Source organism: Paracoccidioides brasiliensis, assembly GCF_000150735.1.
Source record: "Paracoccidioides brasiliensis Pb18 unplaced genomic scaffold supercont2.8, whole genome shotgun sequence".
NCBI lineage: Eukaryota > Fungi > Ascomycota > Eurotiomycetes > Onygenales > Ajellomycetaceae > Paracoccidioides > Paracoccidioides brasiliensis.
The window spans coordinates 25,276-42,193 of NW_011371365.1; the positions used below are offsets into that span (position 1 = coordinate 25,276).

The 16,918-nt window shown below is 48.5% G+C and overlaps 7 protein-coding genes across 7 annotated transcripts; 4 read left to right on the forward strand and 3 right to left on the reverse strand.

The window, feature by feature from the left end:
- Positions 1-79: 79 nt before the first annotated feature.
- On the forward strand, positions 80-1,659 carry PADG_06185 (uncharacterized protein; the record flags this gene model as incomplete). Its single annotated transcript, XM_010763497.1, has 4 exons — positions 80-874; positions 943-996; positions 1,070-1,243; positions 1,351-1,659. 4 exons carry the CDS (start codon positions 80-82, stop codon positions 1,657-1,659), a joined length of 1,332 nt encoding a protein of 443 aa, XP_010761799.1.
- Positions 1,660-3,963: 2,304 nt separating this feature from the next.
- On the reverse strand, positions 3,964-5,198 carry PADG_06186 (uncharacterized protein; the record flags this gene model as incomplete). Its single annotated transcript, XM_010763498.1, has 3 exons — positions 3,964-4,071; positions 4,164-4,808; positions 4,884-5,198. The coding sequence occupies 3 exons, from the start codon at positions 5,196-5,198 to the stop codon at positions 3,964-3,966; spliced, it is 1,068 nt and encodes a 355-aa protein (XP_010761800.1).
- A 793-nt stretch (positions 5,199-5,991) lies between these two features.
- On the forward strand, positions 5,992-8,426 carry PADG_06187 (bifunctional fructose-2,6-bisphosphate 2-phosphatase/6-phosphofructo-2-kinase; the record flags this gene model as incomplete). Its single annotated transcript, XM_010763499.1, has 10 exons — positions 5,992-6,005; positions 6,080-6,268; positions 6,513-6,610; positions 6,727-6,896; positions 6,974-7,054; positions 7,121-7,228; positions 7,286-7,405; positions 7,467-7,841; positions 7,907-8,083; positions 8,175-8,426. The coding sequence occupies 10 exons, from the start codon at positions 5,992-5,994 to the stop codon at positions 8,424-8,426; spliced, it is 1,584 nt and encodes a 527-aa protein (XP_010761801.1).
- Positions 8,427-8,831: 405 nt separating this feature from the next.
- Positions 8,832-9,374, reverse strand: PADG_06188 (uncharacterized protein; the record flags this gene model as incomplete). The annotated part of the gene is made up of 3 exons (XM_010763500.1): positions 8,832-8,949; positions 9,073-9,240; positions 9,322-9,374. The coding sequence occupies 3 exons, from the start codon at positions 9,372-9,374 to the stop codon at positions 8,832-8,834; spliced, it is 339 nt and encodes a 112-aa protein (XP_010761802.1).
- A 392-nt stretch (positions 9,375-9,766) lies between these two features.
- On the forward strand, positions 9,767-12,600 carry PADG_06189 (Elongator subunit ELP2; the record flags this gene model as incomplete). Its single annotated transcript, XM_010763337.1, has 2 exons — positions 9,767-9,907; positions 9,991-12,600. 2 exons carry the CDS (start codon positions 9,767-9,769, stop codon positions 12,598-12,600), a joined length of 2,751 nt encoding a protein of 916 aa, XP_010761639.1.
- Positions 12,601-12,922: 322 nt separating this feature from the next.
- On the reverse strand, positions 12,923-13,900 carry PADG_06190 (uncharacterized protein; the record flags this gene model as incomplete). Its single annotated transcript, XM_010763501.1, has 2 exons — positions 12,923-13,611; positions 13,771-13,900. 2 exons carry the CDS (start codon positions 13,898-13,900, stop codon positions 12,923-12,925), a joined length of 819 nt encoding a protein of 272 aa, XP_010761803.1.
- A 597-nt stretch (positions 13,901-14,497) lies between these two features.
- PADG_06191 (tRNA dimethylallyltransferase) lies at positions 14,498-16,293 on the forward strand (the record flags this gene model as incomplete). The annotated part of the gene is made up of 2 exons (XM_010763338.1): positions 14,498-14,593; positions 14,743-16,293. The coding sequence occupies 2 exons, from the start codon at positions 14,498-14,500 to the stop codon at positions 16,291-16,293; spliced, it is 1,647 nt and encodes a 548-aa protein (XP_010761640.1).
- Between the last annotated feature and the right edge of the window lie 625 nt (positions 16,294-16,918).

Below are 16,918 nucleotides of genomic sequence, written 5' to 3' on the forward strand. Positions count from 1 at the left end.
TTCAGCATCCCGCGACTTCGTTGACTGGGGTCCGCAATCAGCCTCGGACCACACGTTCTCCTCTTTCACTGTGCTCGAGATGGAGACAGCGGTTCCGGTTACGTATAATGTCCCGAACCATGATATGAATGCCGTTGCCCCCCGCCGCATGATGACCCCCAGTCACCATGACCAGAATATCGCGTACTTCTCAAACCCATCCATACCATATTCAACGGCTCTGCAGCCCCCGCCCTTCAGCGGCTTCGGTCATATATTGAATAACCATCACCATCCCTCGTATCAGTCTTACTTCAGCTCAAATCCAAATCACCATGTTAATTCGCATCATCCGCGATTGCCAATCGAGGCCCTCCCAGTGCAGCCACAGCTCTCTGATGTCCGCCATGTCAAGAGCTTCATCCCTCGTTCAATCAGACCTTCACCCCCGAAGGAAGACCATATGCCTCACCCGCCACCTCAGCGCATAAACGTAGCACCGGCACGGGCACGAAATGTCACTACCCAACATGATGATCCCAAGGGCGCCGCCAAACCTGAAGTCGATTTCGGTACAGAGGTGGACACATTGATGAAGACCATACAGGCCAAACCGCAATCATCTTCGCCCCAAGTGGAACATCAGCTTCCTCCTTTACAACAGAAGTTTAACAACGGTGTCCCCAGTTGGATTCAGCCCGCCTATGCCAACCAAATGCCCGGCAATCAGGGAATTTTCCCTCCTCCTCCTCCGCTTCCTCAAGATCGCATTGTGTCTGCGAACCAAAAACCAAGACGGAAATACGAATGTACCCTTCCCCAGTGCAGGAAGAGCTTTTTCCAGAAAACGCATTTGGACATCCATATGCGGGCACACACTGGAGATAAACCATTTGTAAGTCCCGAATTCATCCTTTTGATGGTGTTGGGAAAGGAAGAAAAGCTTATTCAATATATGCGCAGACATGTAAAGAGCCTTCATGTGGTCAACGGTTCTCTCAACTAGGCAACCTTAAGGTGAGTTGAGATGTAGAGAATTACGAGCGCCGTGCCGGACGGAGCACTTCATATTTACAATTGCTCTCTACAGACTCATGAGCGACGACATACAGGCGAGAAGCCATACTCGTGCGAGATTTGTCACAAGAAATTTGCCCAGCGAGGCAACGTTCGTGCCCACAAAATCACACATGAACAGGCAAAGCCTTTTACATGCCGTCTAGATGACTGCGGGAAGCAATTTACACAGCTCGGTAATCTAAAGGTGAGTCAAAATGAATCAAAACACCCCAGTCATATAATGACTTCGCAACGTACCATCAATTCGTTCGCCCCTTCTCAGAGCGCTAACAAATCGTGAATGTGACCCAGTCTCACCAAAACAAATTCCACACCCAAACCCTCCGAAACCTGACCCTTCGATTCGAATCCATCGGCAACAGCGATCGTATGAGCCCGCAAGACAAGGAGCTGTGGGATTACTTCTCCACTCTATATCGGAATAGCAACAAGGGCATCAAGGGCCGGGGCAAGGACCGTCGCGTATCAACAGCGAAGCGCTCGACGAGTACATACGAAGGAAGTGTATCGGATAGCGACGAAGATCTCAAGATCCGCAGTCGAAGGTACGATCGCGTATCGGCGGTGATGACCTTGGGCGGCGAGGACCTTGGGCGGTGAGGAGCCAGATTACAAGCTTTATCACCAGAGAAACGATCACCATTAAGATGGACGGATTACGCCATCAGTCCGTGTCTGGGAATTGGATCAGTGGAATTCCGGTGGCACTGCCCGGCACTCGCAATGTGTTACGAGTGGCAGATATCAAATACTGACATCCACGAGCGATATGTGCCCGAGAATTTTGCACTGGATGATCAGGATGTGTATGGGATGTGGGATTTCGTCCGCTAGTGAACGAAAATACCCACACAGAGAGCCTCAAGCTCAATACAGACCGGTGTTAAAAAAATCTTCAAAACTCTGCCCCTGCGTGTCATCATCCCTTTTCACCTCTTCCCCTCTTTAGGACTCTTTTTCTCTTTTGTTAGTTGCCTCTCTCGCGTGTGCGTTCGGATATCAAATGCTTTTTTTGCGTTCTCCTTAACCAGAGATAGTTCGTTTCCCACCTACGCCTTTTTTACTTTTATCTCTCTCGCTCTCTCTCTCTTTTTTTTATTTTTTTGTTGATTTCCAACTATTCCTCCATACATGCCAATTTATGCAAGGACAAAATGAAGAAAAAGAAAAAAAAAAAAGTCATTTTGGATAGCGACTGGACAGGGGATTTTGAGGCCCTGTTGCAGTGCGATTGCGGGATATTTGGATACAGGACATATACTTTGCTTCGGGTTTTTTTTTTTTTGAAAAGGCCGGGCGCAACGGATAAAACAAAAGGCGAAGGAAAAGGCAAGAAGGAAGATTATATATACCTAGTGGGCAGCGGTTGTTGTATGGATATTGGTATGGATATAGTAATATAGCAAGGTGTTGTTGGGTGACCGGGAAATATTTTGTTCGGGTTTAACTTTCTGTGATTAGGATGCGATAGTCCCCATTTTAACTATAAATTTAGGATTGTTGTTGGCCAGTTCTTTGGCCATTATACGGCCTTTTTTCCATTGCCTCGCTTCCAATTTTTCGTTTCTTGGTTCCTGGGAGTATGGTCGTTGCGAAAGGATGTAAAGGAGGAAGACATGACATTTGGACAATGGAAGAATTCCTCCTCATCGCACCAGACCATCGCGCCACCAACGAAGGCATCATGACATGAATGGCTGAAGCTCCTTGGCTACTCTAACAGCTCAGTGTAAATAAACCCAGGTGGAAAACCCTTGAATATCCTCACAGACTTTCCCCCCCATTCTGAGGTATATCTGTCCTGGAACAGTTTGTACAATGATGTCTATACATAGGTACTTCGACGAAGGAAGCCTGCTACCCTCTTCCCAGAGGAAAGGTAACGTACATGTTTTACGTTCCTGGTTCGAAAGCAGCAATAACCGACACCATTATCGTATGGAGGAATCTCATAGTCTTCTCTTGAAAATATTTTACTGTACAATTCTCTTTGGAGCCCTCCCCCCTCCTCTATATAAAACTACAGGAAAAAGACGAAATGAAGAAAAAAAATAGAAAAGGGGCATACCTTGTTGTTCACTTCCACGGGGTTGGATGTTGAACATAAGAATCACAGTAAAAAGAAAAAAAGAAAAAAAAAAGGGGGGGGGGGAGGAATAGAAGAAAATTTTCACGTTGATAACATTCAAGTCAGGAAACCTCAAACTGATATCACCATTCAATCCAGACCGACCGACGGACCTGTTTACGCGTGTATGGCACCAGAACAGGAAATAAGGAGGAGGCTAAGGAAGAATGTCGGGAGGGAAAGTAAAAATTGACATTAGAAAGGGGAATGGACCAGATGAAAGTACAGACACATGCACAGATGGAGTACACACGGAAGAGATAATGAACACGGAAGTTTGCAAATAAGAAGAAGAAAAAAAATAAGGGAGAGGAGGAGAAAGAGAGAGAGAGAGAGAGAGAGAGAGAGAGAGAGAGAGAGAGAGAGAGAGAAACAAGGCATGTCTATTCAGTCGGATGGATATGTTCTTTTCCCGAAAGCGGGACAACAGGCAGCGATTGGGGGGATCTGGGATCTGGCGGTTCGTCTGGGAACGGAAGTACACACACGAAAATTAATATAAAAAAATCTTGTGTTCGATTTTGATTTTAATAACGGAAGGTTAGAGGGGTCTGCATGGCCCGCACCTCCTTTTCCATTTTGAAGATCGCGGAAGCTGGATGAAGAGTGAAGAGATGAGCTATTAAAACATGGGGTTGGAAAAGGAGGTTAGATTAATATTGGAAGATAGGGGTTCGGGATTCGGGTTATGAGAAGATGGTGATAGATGTTGATGGGAGCTGTGATGGGGCTTCTGTTTTAATGGGGTTTTTGTCATTTGCTTTTCATTTTTTGGGTTAGAATGGTGGGGAGGGGACGTTGGGCATTTCGCCGGATTCTTGCTGTTCCATTAATTCCTCCGATGCCATTTCGAAGGAGACAGCGAGGCCGATCTTGGCTTGTTGCTAGATTGGGGGAGTTTGGTTAGCGGAAACTTTCATTTTCACTTCCACGTTTACTTTTTTCTGATACTGATAATTGATGGACGTTGACGTACCTTAACCTGGTCAATCTCTCCCGCAAAAGTCAAAGAGATGGGCATGGCAACGCGCTTCTCCAAAAGACAGCTCAACTTGCCAGCACTGTCAATCTGGGCGCGGAAGGTTGAGGCTCTGAATTCATATTTGGCTCCGACGGTGGCGAGTCCCTCCTTGCGGATGTTGCCCATCATCCCGCTAGGGCTGGGGGAGAACTGCAGGTTCATATCGACACCGGCTTCGACCTTATCAGACAATTTTTTCCAGTAGGAGGCATTGATGGCGCCTTGAGCTTGCAGCTGGGCGCTGGCAATCCAGCCATTTCCCTTATACTTTGCGCAATATGATAGGGCGGTTTCGGGAGGCACGCTGAGACCCTGTCGCTGCCACATGGCTTCAAGACCAAGAGCGAGGCTTGGGGTAACGGATTGGAGATAGCTTCCCACGAATATTCCTGTCATACTCCCTTCTAGGAATGATGGGTTGAATGCCTTGAGGGAGATGGAGAAATCCGCACCGGTGTAGTCGTTATCAATCTGCACCAGGCCTTGCGCGCTACCGGGCATTATCTGAGTGTTTGTCTTTGTAACCAATGCGGAATTCCACCTGTAATTGGCCACAGCGGCTAGAGCCCCATCGCTACCGAGGTTTCCTTGTAAGAAGACCTGTTTTCCATTGTTAGATTTAGATGCGAGGCTAAGCATGGAAATTGTTTTGGTGCAGAGAATATAACAACATACCTTTGGGGAACCGAACATTGAAGAGAATGCGTAAGGGGGAAGAGTCCCTTGCTGCGAACCCATTGTGAAGGCATGAGAAATGCGGAAGAGAGGAGACATGCCGAAGACCTTGGTCAGATCGGCGCGGAAGCCGGTGAACATGAAGTTGGATAGCAGGACGTCCTTCTGGACTTCTCTGGCAACATTCTCGACGGTGCCTGGATTGGAGAGGCCCAAGGCTTCTCTTCGGGCGGAAAACGAGCCATATACACCTTTAAGGGCGGCTGTCACGGCATTGTCTGTGAGGAAGGAGAGAGAAGATAAGACGTCGGACATGTTGGGTGGAGAACAGAGGGAAGATGCAGGGTTGAGGATCGGGGAAGAGGGTGCCGCCCTTGGAGTGGACGGGGAGGGGGTGGTGAAGCAGGAGACGCGGACCCAAGCTGGTGGAACGGGATTGATGGATGGAGGGGTAGCCTAGGGTATTGGGTGGGATAGGGGTTGGATTAAGCGTAGGTATATATAAATATCTATATGTGAAATATCCGGAATGTTTTTCAGAATACGATTGATGTTTTTGACGAAGATTCGGAAAGTTTGAACATTTTGCGGTGCACGGGGCACAATGCCAAGAAATAACACATGACGCACGGCGCCATGTTGCTTTGGGGATAGTCCAGCCTTGGCATGTCATGTCAACCCCAAGAACAAAACTTGACATTTGCCTGGTTCTATACAAACAACTGGGAGAAGAAGAGGAAGAGGAAGAAGAGGGAAGATTGGTGATGATGATGATGATGATTTAAGAAGTATGTCTACTATCGTTCTGTTGCGCATGCATTGATGTCATTTCCGGAAGCATCTGAATGTGTGTTCAGAGCTTAGAACTGTTTCTCGTGTGGCCTTGTTGTGGCGTGAAGCTTAACTCTCTCCTCTCCTCTTATCTAGATAACTAGTCTCTGAAGAAGGATTTCTGATATAATCATCATCATCATCATCAAAAAATCATTCCATTTGTATTGTCCTCTTACGACTGGGACACATCCTGTCCTGTTGCAAATTACATAGCCCAATTCCAGCTGAATTTCCCACTTCTCTGATTATATCGTTGTGAGAGCTCTCTTCGAAAATGGACACTCTTCTGTAAGAGCCCCACCATCCCAGGCCGCAACCCCTTGCTATATTGCAACTACAGCATCTCTAACAGCTAAAACCAGAACGGCAAAAGTCGTCGCAAGCTCCCCTCGTTTCCGCAGAAAGTCCAGCACCTTCGTGGACGCCATCCATGACTTGCCAGAGAGAGTCGAGCTTGCTCCCGCGCAGCTCTACAGCACGGAGTCTGGACGTCTCTTCCATTCAGGACGCATTGTAATTATTACAGTGGGCTTACCAGCTCGCGGGAAAACGTTCGTTGTTTGCAAGATACAATTGCTTTGCCGTTCCTTTTGCTAGCTCTGAGCACGGAGTGCTGACTGATTCCCTCTTTTTGGTATTGTTTTGCAGACACATATCTCGTTGCTCTTGCCCGGTATCTGAGATGGTTCGCATTGTCCTATCTATAGACCGACACACCCTCGTCCCCTCCCCTCCCCCCCCCCCCCCAAAACACACACCTGGAGTTTCACGGGTTGGGCTAACAGCCATGTACAGGCTGGGTGTGACAACGAGGATTTTCCACCTTGGAGACTATCGACGTGCCACCGTGGGGCCTGGTCAAGATGTCCCCGATGACTACTTTTTTGTCAATGGTGAGAAGAACCTGAGGATGAACTGTTGCTTTTGCTATCGTGTCTGCTGTTGAGGTTTGCTCTGGATCGTTGTCTACTGAAAGGGGATTTTTCTAACCCTCGTTTCTCGCTTATAGCGTCCGCCTCGTCTGTCCTGCTCAGGCAAAAGATTGTCAAAAAGTGCAGAGAGGACATCTACCATTTTCTCAAGCACGAAAACGGCCAAATTGCCATATATGATGCCGTGAACCCTATCGCAGCTGGTCGTCGCTCTCTAGCTAAAGAATTCGCTAAGCATGACATAGACGTGAGGATCTCCCCACCCTCTAAAAATCCGATTTCAAAATTTCTGAAGAAACGACGTACTAACTCTCATTCACGCAGACACTATTCATTGAATCGTTGTGCGACGATGAGCGAATAATCGAGGAAAACGTTCTGAGTGTCAAAATCTCGTCTCCGGACGTACGTTGATACCATGTTCCTGTTTAAACACTTCATTTGTTGAAGAGGGGGTGCTGATTATGTTAGTATGTTGGTTGGGACCCAAAAGACGCTGTGAAGGACTACCTGGCAAGAATCTCAGCGCGCATACCTCAATTTGAGACAATGAATGAACAGGAGCTGAATTATATTAAGGTTGGTGGTACGAAGCATAAGATATAAGATCGCACTTGACTGACACACGAGACATAGATGGTCAACGCTGGTGAGAGAATAATGATCAACAACCGTTCCTTCGGCTACCTGCATCATCGCATAGTCTTCTATCTTCTCAATTTACACAACAAGTCGCGCCATACATATTTTGTTCGGGTAAGTTATATCATGACATTTGCCCTTCTCGTTTACCTTGTGGCTAGCTGATACCGTCTAGGCTGGAACATCCACAGACCCCACATCCTACAAAGCCGACGCTTCCCTTTCCGAACAAGGTGTCGACTATGCACGGAAGATGACAGAACGATTGCTCCAGCATCGCGAATTGGAAAGGCAGATCTTGATTGAGCAAGGAGATGCGGACACGGAATTAAAGCCCCTTACGGTGTGGACATCAACCCGCTGCCGGACCGTGGAGACGGCACAGTTTCTGCAGGAGATGGGGTATAAAGTGCGCCATCGGTCACAGATGAGCCAGTTGAACCCGGGCGTTTGCGAGAAGTTGTCTGAGCGGAAGATCCGGGAGCTGTATCCTGACGAGGTGATTAAGCATGAGAATGATCCGTATCATCACCGGTATCCACGGGCTGAGGTGGGTTGGACGAAAATTTTATGAGTGATTATATTTGTTTTCGGTTTGGCTAATTTCTCTAACAGTCCTATCACGACCTTGCTGTGCGTCTTGAGCCGATTATCCTGGAACTTGAAAGGGAGAGGAATGACCTGCTTATCATTGCGCATGAGAGTGTATTGCGTGTGCTCTATGGGTATTTGATGGCTTGCAACGCTGCGGATATCCCGTTCCTGTCATTCCCCCGCGATGAGATTATTGAGGTCAGCAATTCCCCCTCCCATTGCTATCCCATTCCTTTATATTCATCCACTTCTAATTTTAATGTCACTTCAGCTGCTAACAATGCCAAAGATTATTCCCGCAAGCTACAACAACTCAGCCAAAAGAATCCACATCCCCGATTTGCCAGAGGAGATCATCCCTGCGTCGCCGGAAGATATCAAGATTCCCGCCCCGCCCAGTGGGGTTGTCTCGCCTATGCCCGGTGGATTGGATGGTACTATCAGCGCAGGACCGCCGAGAGGAGGCACGCCGCAAAATGGACTGAAGACGCCACAGGATGGTGAGAAGATTTTGCAACATCATGTTGAGGATGTTGTTTAGTTGTTCAAGATGTTCAGATGTTGTGATGGTCGTTGTTCTGCTTTATTTTCTTTCTCGTCTTGTCTTTTTTAAAGCACTGTGCATTTTCTCTGGTAGAGTTCATGCGATATGGAGTAACGAAGTCACTGTTTTCTTCTCTTTCCTTTCCTTTCCTTTCCCCCTTTTTTTCCCCTTTTTCTTTTTGTCTTTGTCGATCTTCTGCGGCATGTTTCGAGCGGGTTTTCTCTTGCTGTATTTTATTGGTTTTGCTTTGTTCGCTTTGTCTACCCATTCAAGAATATATACGAGAGCGAAAACAAGATCGAGAATAGACGAGTAATTATCCGTCCAGCGATATATTTCTTTTTTTTTTCTTTTTTTCTTTTTGGTTCTGCTTTTCTTTTTGCACTTTTAAGGCCCTTAGCTCTATCCCCCATGCAACGTAGACACGAATAATATGTTATCCCCTTGCTGAATCCGATACTTCTCTTCCCCTTCCAATTCCCAGTCCGCATCATTTATCAGCACGAGAATGCCGGGCCGTCTATCCAAACACGTAGTATAAGCAAACTGGACCACCAAACGAACACCCAAACACCCAACACGACTGCTACACACCCAGCTATTGACAGAACGAAAAGAAAAGGAAGGAGAAGGAATAACTTACATAGCCCCATCAAGCACAAACAGCTCCCTTCGCTGATCTTGCATGACGTTCTCTACCAGGTGGTGGACGAGAGAGGATATGGTTGTCGGTTCACCGGTTACCGCTGTTGTGGCAGGGACGGAGAGGGTGTGTTTTCGCTTGTTGGAGAAGAGGGATTCGAGGCCACCGCTGTTAGAGGGGGGAAGTGGTGGTTAGTTGGGTGTATTGCATAGGAATAGTGGTGTTTAAGAGGGGAAGAGAGGAGTGTACGTGAATTCTACGGTGATGTTGAGAGGCTGTGGGGGGTTGCTTATGGAGCCCATGGTTGTTTGGATGGTGTGGGTTGTGTCGTTGTCGGAATAGATGGGTGTTAGACGGCAACAGTAACTGTCAAATAGGGGGTGAACTGGTCAATATAATCACGGATGTTGATGTTGATGTTGATGTTGATGTTGATGGTGATGGTGATAATTATCTTTGAGAAATATCCGCAGGGAAAGAAAAAGACGCACGAATATATTTTCTTATCGATAAGCTGTCTGTGATGGGATGAAATTTGCGAACCTCCACATCCAACATCCAACATCCAACATGACTATAACAACTATTGCGCCCACAACTCTCCTACCCCGAAAGCCCCCAATACTGATAGTGTACGTGGGTATATAGAATATATCCTGTCCGCGCGAGGATAATATTCTCGCCGCAAACCCCCATGGCGTCGCCAAAGATCAGCGCCGTCACTGAATACCTCTCCGTTGGCGGAAACAGACATCCTGCCGCCGCGGACTGGGACTCGCAGACCGGTATCCTCGCATTCGGCGCTGATAACAATGTCGCCCTATGGGATCCTGCTGTATGCCCTCCCCATTCATACTTTTGCTAGTTAAACTGAGTCAATCGCAAATACCAGGCTAATCCGACAGACTATCACCGCAGGACAAGTATCATAATGGGGTTTATGCCATATTAACGGGGCACACAGATAAAGTGAATGCGGTCAAATTTTATACACCCCCTTCCTCCGCGTCCTCAGGCTCCCACCATTTCTTACTCACCGGCTCTGTTGATCGGACGATACGGGTCTGGCGCTATCATAAGCAGCAGGCCAATCACTCCAATTCCAATTCCAATTCCACATCTACATCTACATCTACATCAACTACTAGACCGTTATTCCAACATGTTGAAACCTTACAAGGCCACGAAAGCTCCATAAACTGCATTGCCGTTGCGCGCGGTTCAGAACTATTCGTCTCCGGTGCCGCGGATGGGACTGTGAGGATGTGGAGGCTAGATACCGGCAAGGGCCTAAGTTGCAATGGGCATGAGAATGATTTTCTGACTGTACAAGGACAATTGGTGCAGACGATTACCCTGAAACCAAAGTTTTTCCCGTTGGCACTCGCCTTGAGGACGCTTTGTGTTGAGAAGAAGGAACCTAAAGAGAATGGGAAAGGGAATGCTACGTGTGCTCCACCAATGGTTCTGGCTGTCGGCGGGACGAGGAATACGATACAGATCTTTGTGATGCAGGGGTATGAAGGGGGGGAATTTGAGCTTAAAGCTAGTCTTGCGGGTCATGAGGCGTGGGTGACATCCCTTGCCTTTACGGATATGAATGGTGAACAGAGCCAGACGTCATCGCAATCACAATTGCAATCGCAATCGCAGGATATATTCCTCGCGTCTGCCAGTCAGGATAAATATATTCGTCTCTGGCGGGTTCATGCGGGCGATGACCGCGTCCCAGTCCGAAGGAACGCCAATGGGGAGGCGGAGGTGATACTCGAAGCTAACGTCGAGCAGACACTCTCCAATAAGGTTCATGAATTCGAAGCAAGTGGGTCGAAGTATTCCGTTACTTTTGAAGCCCTCCTTTTCGGCCATGAGGACTGGATCTATACCGTCGCCTGGAGCCCGGATCTCGCACATTCCAAGCTTCTCTCTGTCTCTGCGGATAACTCGTTGGTTATCTGGGAGCCGGACCCGGTCTCGGGCGTCTGGTACTCTGTCTCGCGAATGGGGGAGATTAGCGTGCAGAAGGGGTCTACAACGGCCACGGGGAGTACTGGTGGGTTCTGGATTGGTCTTTGGTCACCTTGTGGTGATACGGTGGTTAGTTTGAGCCGTACGGGTTCCTGGAGGATGTGGAGATTTGAGGAAACGTCGGATCTTTGGGTGCAGGATGTTGCTGTCACGGGCCATGTGAGGTCGGTTAATGGGATTGCGTGGGAACCGACGACTGGGGGTTATCTCCTGTCGACAGGTTCGGACCAAACAACGAGATTGCATGCTAGGTGGAGACATGGTAGTAACAGCGATGCCCAGCAGCAGGTTTCATGGCATGAGTTTGCTAGACCGCAGATACATGGATATGATCTAAACTGCATAGCGTCCCTGGGCCCCTGGCGCTTCGTCTCAGGTGCCGATGAGAAGCTTCTCCGCGTTTTTAATGAGACAAAGGCAATCGCCAACCTCCTCGAGAATCTCACAGGGTTCGCTGGTGGGCCTAAACCGGCTGACATGCCGGAGGCAGCTAACATCCCCGTCCTCGGCCTGTCTAACAAAGCTGCTAAAGACGACGACGACGACTACGACGACGACGAACAACAAGATGAAGACCGGGACGAACAATCCACCTCACCACCCCAATCCCAACTGCACCTGCAATCGTCCTCCGCCCTGAACCTCCCCCACCCCCCTCTTGAAGACCACCTATCAAAATATACCCTCTGGCCCGAACACGAAAAACTCTACGGTCACGGCTACGAAATCTCAGCCCTAGCCACTAGCCACGACGGCACGCTCATCGCCACAGCCTGCAAAGCCAGCTCGCTCGACCACGCAGTCATCCGCCTGTATGACGCTGCCTCGTCATCCTGGCGGGAGATTCGTCCCCCCCTCACGGCACATTCGTTGACGATTACATGTTTACGGTTTTCGGCGGATGATATGTTTTTGGTTAGCGTGGGGAGGGATAGGCAATGGGCGGTTTCAAGGAGGGTGGAGGAGGGAGGGGAAGGGGAAGGGCAAAGTGAACCGGTTTTTAAGTTGTTATGTGCGAATCCGAAGGGCCATTCAAGGATGATTTTGAGTGCCAGCTGGGCACCGATGGTGGAAGGTGCTGGTGCGGGTAAGAGAATTTTTGCGACGGCGGGACGGGACAAGACTGTGAAGCTGTGGGTGCAGGGGCAGGATCAGGATCAGGAGTCGTTTACGTGTAAAGCTACGATGACCCTTTCAAGTCCTGTTACGGCCGTTGATTTTCTCCCTGTGGTTGTTGGGCAGGGCTGGTTTTTTCTTGCTGTGGGTTTGGATACGGGGCGGCTTAGTATACATGCTTTTGCGGTTGATGGGCTTGGGAAGATTGGAGAGGGGTGGGCATTGCCTGCGTCCGAATGTCCATCTAAATCTGTTACGCAGTTGGCGTGGAGGCCTGTGGGCAGTGGAGATGGGGTAATGGATGACAAAAGGGGGTATGAGCTTGCGGTTGCGAGTGAGGATAGTTCAGTGCGGGTGCTCAGGATTGACGGTTTGTCACTGTAACGGAAGGTGTGTTGGTTTTTATTCATGAATGAATGAAAATGTGCATGAGAGCAATGCTATATATCTATAGAACTATAGACTTGAATGCTGTGAACCCATTTTTCTATTCCCTCTTTGGCTCTTGAAGTCATCCCTCCTATATGTCCAGAGAAAACGTAAACCGTCTCGATCTATTAGTATGCCGGACTTCAATAAATCATGTTCTGATCATGTGTCATGAAGTAGTGGATGAAGCTACTTCGAATGCCCAAACAAAATAAGGAACAAGAAAACAAGCATGACGACCGGCATCGTACATAACAATGTAAAGGATACATGATAATTATATCCCCTTCTCAACAATCTCTGGAACCTGCTTCCCCTCTCCCGGTAAGCCCGGGCGAGGGCCTCTCTCCTTCAAATCCTTTTTCAACCACTCCAGCACCACCTCACTCAATCGACTATTCTCTGAATCCGACACCTTCTTCCCCATCTCAAACTTCTCAATGGGCCCACAATCCCTCACCCGCCCCATATGCATATGCACCAGATGCGTCGGCCACTTCGCCAAATTATCCAAGATATGAGTAGCATACATGATAGTACACTTCCGCTCCTCCGTCTCCCGCTTCAGAAACGCCAGAAACTCACTCCGGCTCAACAGATCTAGATCCACCGTGATTTCGTCGAGAAGGAGAAGTGTCCAGGGCCTCAACAGGCCCATAGCAAGCTGGACACGGCGGCGCTCTCCATCGGAGACAGCGTGCATGTGCCAGCCTAGGTCTATGTCGAGGATGCGGACGAGCTGGTCGCGGCGGGCTGGGTAGGCGTCACCGCCCACGGAGGCGAGGAGGGTGGGCACGTCGATGTCCGTGCGGACTATGGGATTTAGAACCCATTCAACGCCAAGGTAGGTTACGCCTTCGAGACCGGTGGTGAAGGGGTCGATGTCATCGATTAGGACGGTGCCGTGGGGGGCGAGCCGTTTGCCGGAGAGGAGGCGGAGGAGGGTAGTTTTGCCGGCACCGTTGGCTAGTTTGGTTGTTAGTATGTGGAGGCGTAGGATATCTTTTATGGTTATAGTTATGTATATGTGTATGTGTATGAGTATGGAGGGCGGGGGAGAGCGTGCGGGGTGGAAGCGGGGGAGAGCATGTATGTGGTGCGGAAATGAAGGAATTATTAATTTACCGCCAATCAAGAGGCTTCGACTGCCTTTGGGGAGGTCGAGGGTAACATCTGTTAATCCATCAGTGCCGTCTGGGAATTTGTAGTTGAGACCATGAACCTGGATAGAGGCACTGGAAGCTGATGGCGTCATGGTGCTAAGTAAAATACTCTGTAGAGAAGGGATAATTAGAGGGATAACTAGGGAATTTGCTGTGGGATTCTATTGAAAGGACGGTCTATTTGAATTGTAAATGCATTAGATATATGGGGGAAGGGTTATATTAATAGTGCTGTATGAAACCCGGAGACATGACGGAATGCTGTAGTTATGATGCTTGATGTTTTGGATATTTTTGCACTGAGAGGGGGAACAGGGATCAGGGGGTGTGTCAGGGTTGATCCTGGAGTGCTCTGGCTGGTATTGCCGTGTATTCTAGGGGTTATTGCACATATATATTTTGCATTGTGGAACGGGTACAGATGGCGTACATATGAGTATTTCATGCAGTGTTTTTACTGTGTGGAATGATGTAGATTATTTATATCTGAAGTTCTCCGAAATCAAGGGGGAATCCGAAAGGTTTGGGTTGATCTATGCAACGAATATTACACAGTTACAATACAATACACCCATAAATACAAGCATTTGCATCTTCCAACTTGAATGATCCCCAAAGCAGGTAATCAGGGGTAACCCGATATATATCCACGGATTAATCAACAACCGGAATATTAAACTGGAATCCCAATGCTTAAGCTTCTGCGACTGCCGGGCATGTCTTCCAGGGTTCCTTCAGAGCCTTTAATCGCTGTCATCGGCGCCACAGGAACGGGCAAATCTCAAGTAAGTATTAGCCAAAGACAAAAAAAAAGAAAATAGTCCATATTTCCCTTATGTTGATGTTGGGCGTCATAAAAACCGTAATTGCCATGTTTAACAAGATTCCTTCTTTTGTCTTCTGAGAGTGCCTCAACTAATAATTCATCTGACAGCTCGCCATCGACCTCGCAGCTCACTTCAATGGTGAAATCATCAATGGTGATGCCATGCAGATGTACATGGGTCTGCCCATCATCACCAACCAAATACCCGTTGAACTGCGGCAGGCCATTCCGCATCATCTTCTTGGATGCATAGGGGTTGACCAGGAGCCATGGCGCATTAGCCATTTTAAAAGGGAGTGTTTGCGCATCATTAAGGAGATCAGGTCGAGGGGAAAGCTGCCTGTGCTAGTTGGCGGGACACATTATTACACGCAGGCTGTGCTATTTAAGGAGTCTATTCTGGATCGGGGTGGGGAGGGGAAGAGCGAGAGCGAGAGCGAGAGCGAGGGTGACGGTGACGGTGACGGTGACGGTGACGGTGAGAAAGGGGAGAATGTCATGGCGGAGAATACCGTTGAACCATCGAAGACTACTCTGCGCTCGGAAGATTTCCCTATCCTTTACGAGTCACCAGAAGTGATATTACAAAAACTACGAGAAGTAGATCCAGTAATGGCGAGTCGCTGGCATCCCAGGGACACGCGCAAGATCCGCCGCTCACTAGAGATTTACCTGCAAACCGGCAAGCCGGCATCTGAGATTTACCAGGAACAGCAGAGGCTCAAAGATGCTGCCCGCAAAGCTCACAACAGCTTTGGACCAGATTTACCAGAAGAAGCTTCTACTGCTGTCCCCTCCACAACATCTACTGAAGCTGGCCAACTACGCTTCCCAACACTTCTATTTTGGGTCCATACTAAAGATGAAGAACTCACCCACCGCCTCTCTCAGCGTGTGGATAACATGGCTGATAAAGGCCTCGTGGCAGAAGCACAGTCACTATTTAATTACCTGAATGAGAAGAAGGCACAAGGCGTTGATATTGACCGCACACGCGGCATCTGGGTCTCAATAGGATTTAAGGAGCTGGAGCCATATTTTCGTGCCCTGTCTTCTTCTTCTTCTTCTTCTTCCTCTGTGAACGGCGGTTCGGGGAACGCTGCTGCCGTGACTGCTGTAGGCGCTACTACCCCGGAGCAACTCGAACGCTTAAAACAAACATGCCTCGCATCGATAAAGACAGCTACTCGACAATACTCCCGCCAGCAGATTAAATGGATTAGGGGCCGGTTGTGGAATGCACTGACAGATGCACGTGCCACGCGGCAGTTATACGTTCTCGACTCGACAGATGTCACTTCCAATGCGGATGCGTGGGATACTGCAGTGCGGAAACCCGCTGAGCGCGTTGTGGGGGCGTTTTTAGCGGGTGATTCTGCGGGATGTCCGGTTCCCTGGGAGCTTTCGGAGACTGCTAGGGAGATTTTTGAGAGGGAACTGAAGATTCTCGTTGGGGGAGCAGCGGAAGGGGGTGAAGGGGGAGGGAGGCAGAGGACAGTGTATCGATGTTCGACGTGCGATGTGTGTGGGATTACGGTGCAGTCGGATGAGCAGTGGGAGATGCATGTGAAAGGGAGGAGGCATAAGCGGGCGGTTAGGAGTGCTGAGGTGAGGAAGGAGAGGGATGAGTATTTTGAAATGAGAAGGGAGGGCCGGTAAATGTGGATGAAGGGGCGTGAAGTCTGGGTCTGTGAAGGCGAAAAGTTTGAGTGTAGATAGGAGCGGGAAGATTTGATTTTGGTTCTGAGGTTGGACTGGAATTTTATTTGGTGATGACTGAATATGCAGTAAGGTAGGTGTTGTTGCATGCGCGCGAATGGTTGATTTGACACATATACCCCTTAAAATGTTTCAGATAGTTTGTTGAAAGACACCATACCAGTTGCATACCATAGTAACGAAAATACAACGATGGGGAAAAGTAGGTCTGTGAACACGCAGATAATGTAAAATTTCTATCTTCAAGGTTTCCTGCTTCTTTCCTGCGAGCCGTACCAAAATTCCAAGCAACACCTACGCTGTCTTTCCCTTCATGGACAACATGACAGGAGAAGAGAAAATGAAAATCGTAGATTCTACATGCCCTCCCACCACGTCGGCTGCTTGAATTACATATAACATTTCGGGCATGTCGCGAAGCTGATTGTTCATGCACTCGAAGCCTCTCCCATGTAACGAGTATCGAAATCGCCGCAATTCATACAGAACAGTGCAGATGGAATGAAAAGAAGAGAAGAGAGACACGATGGTGATATCCAACGTGGGAATGGACACAATTAACGAA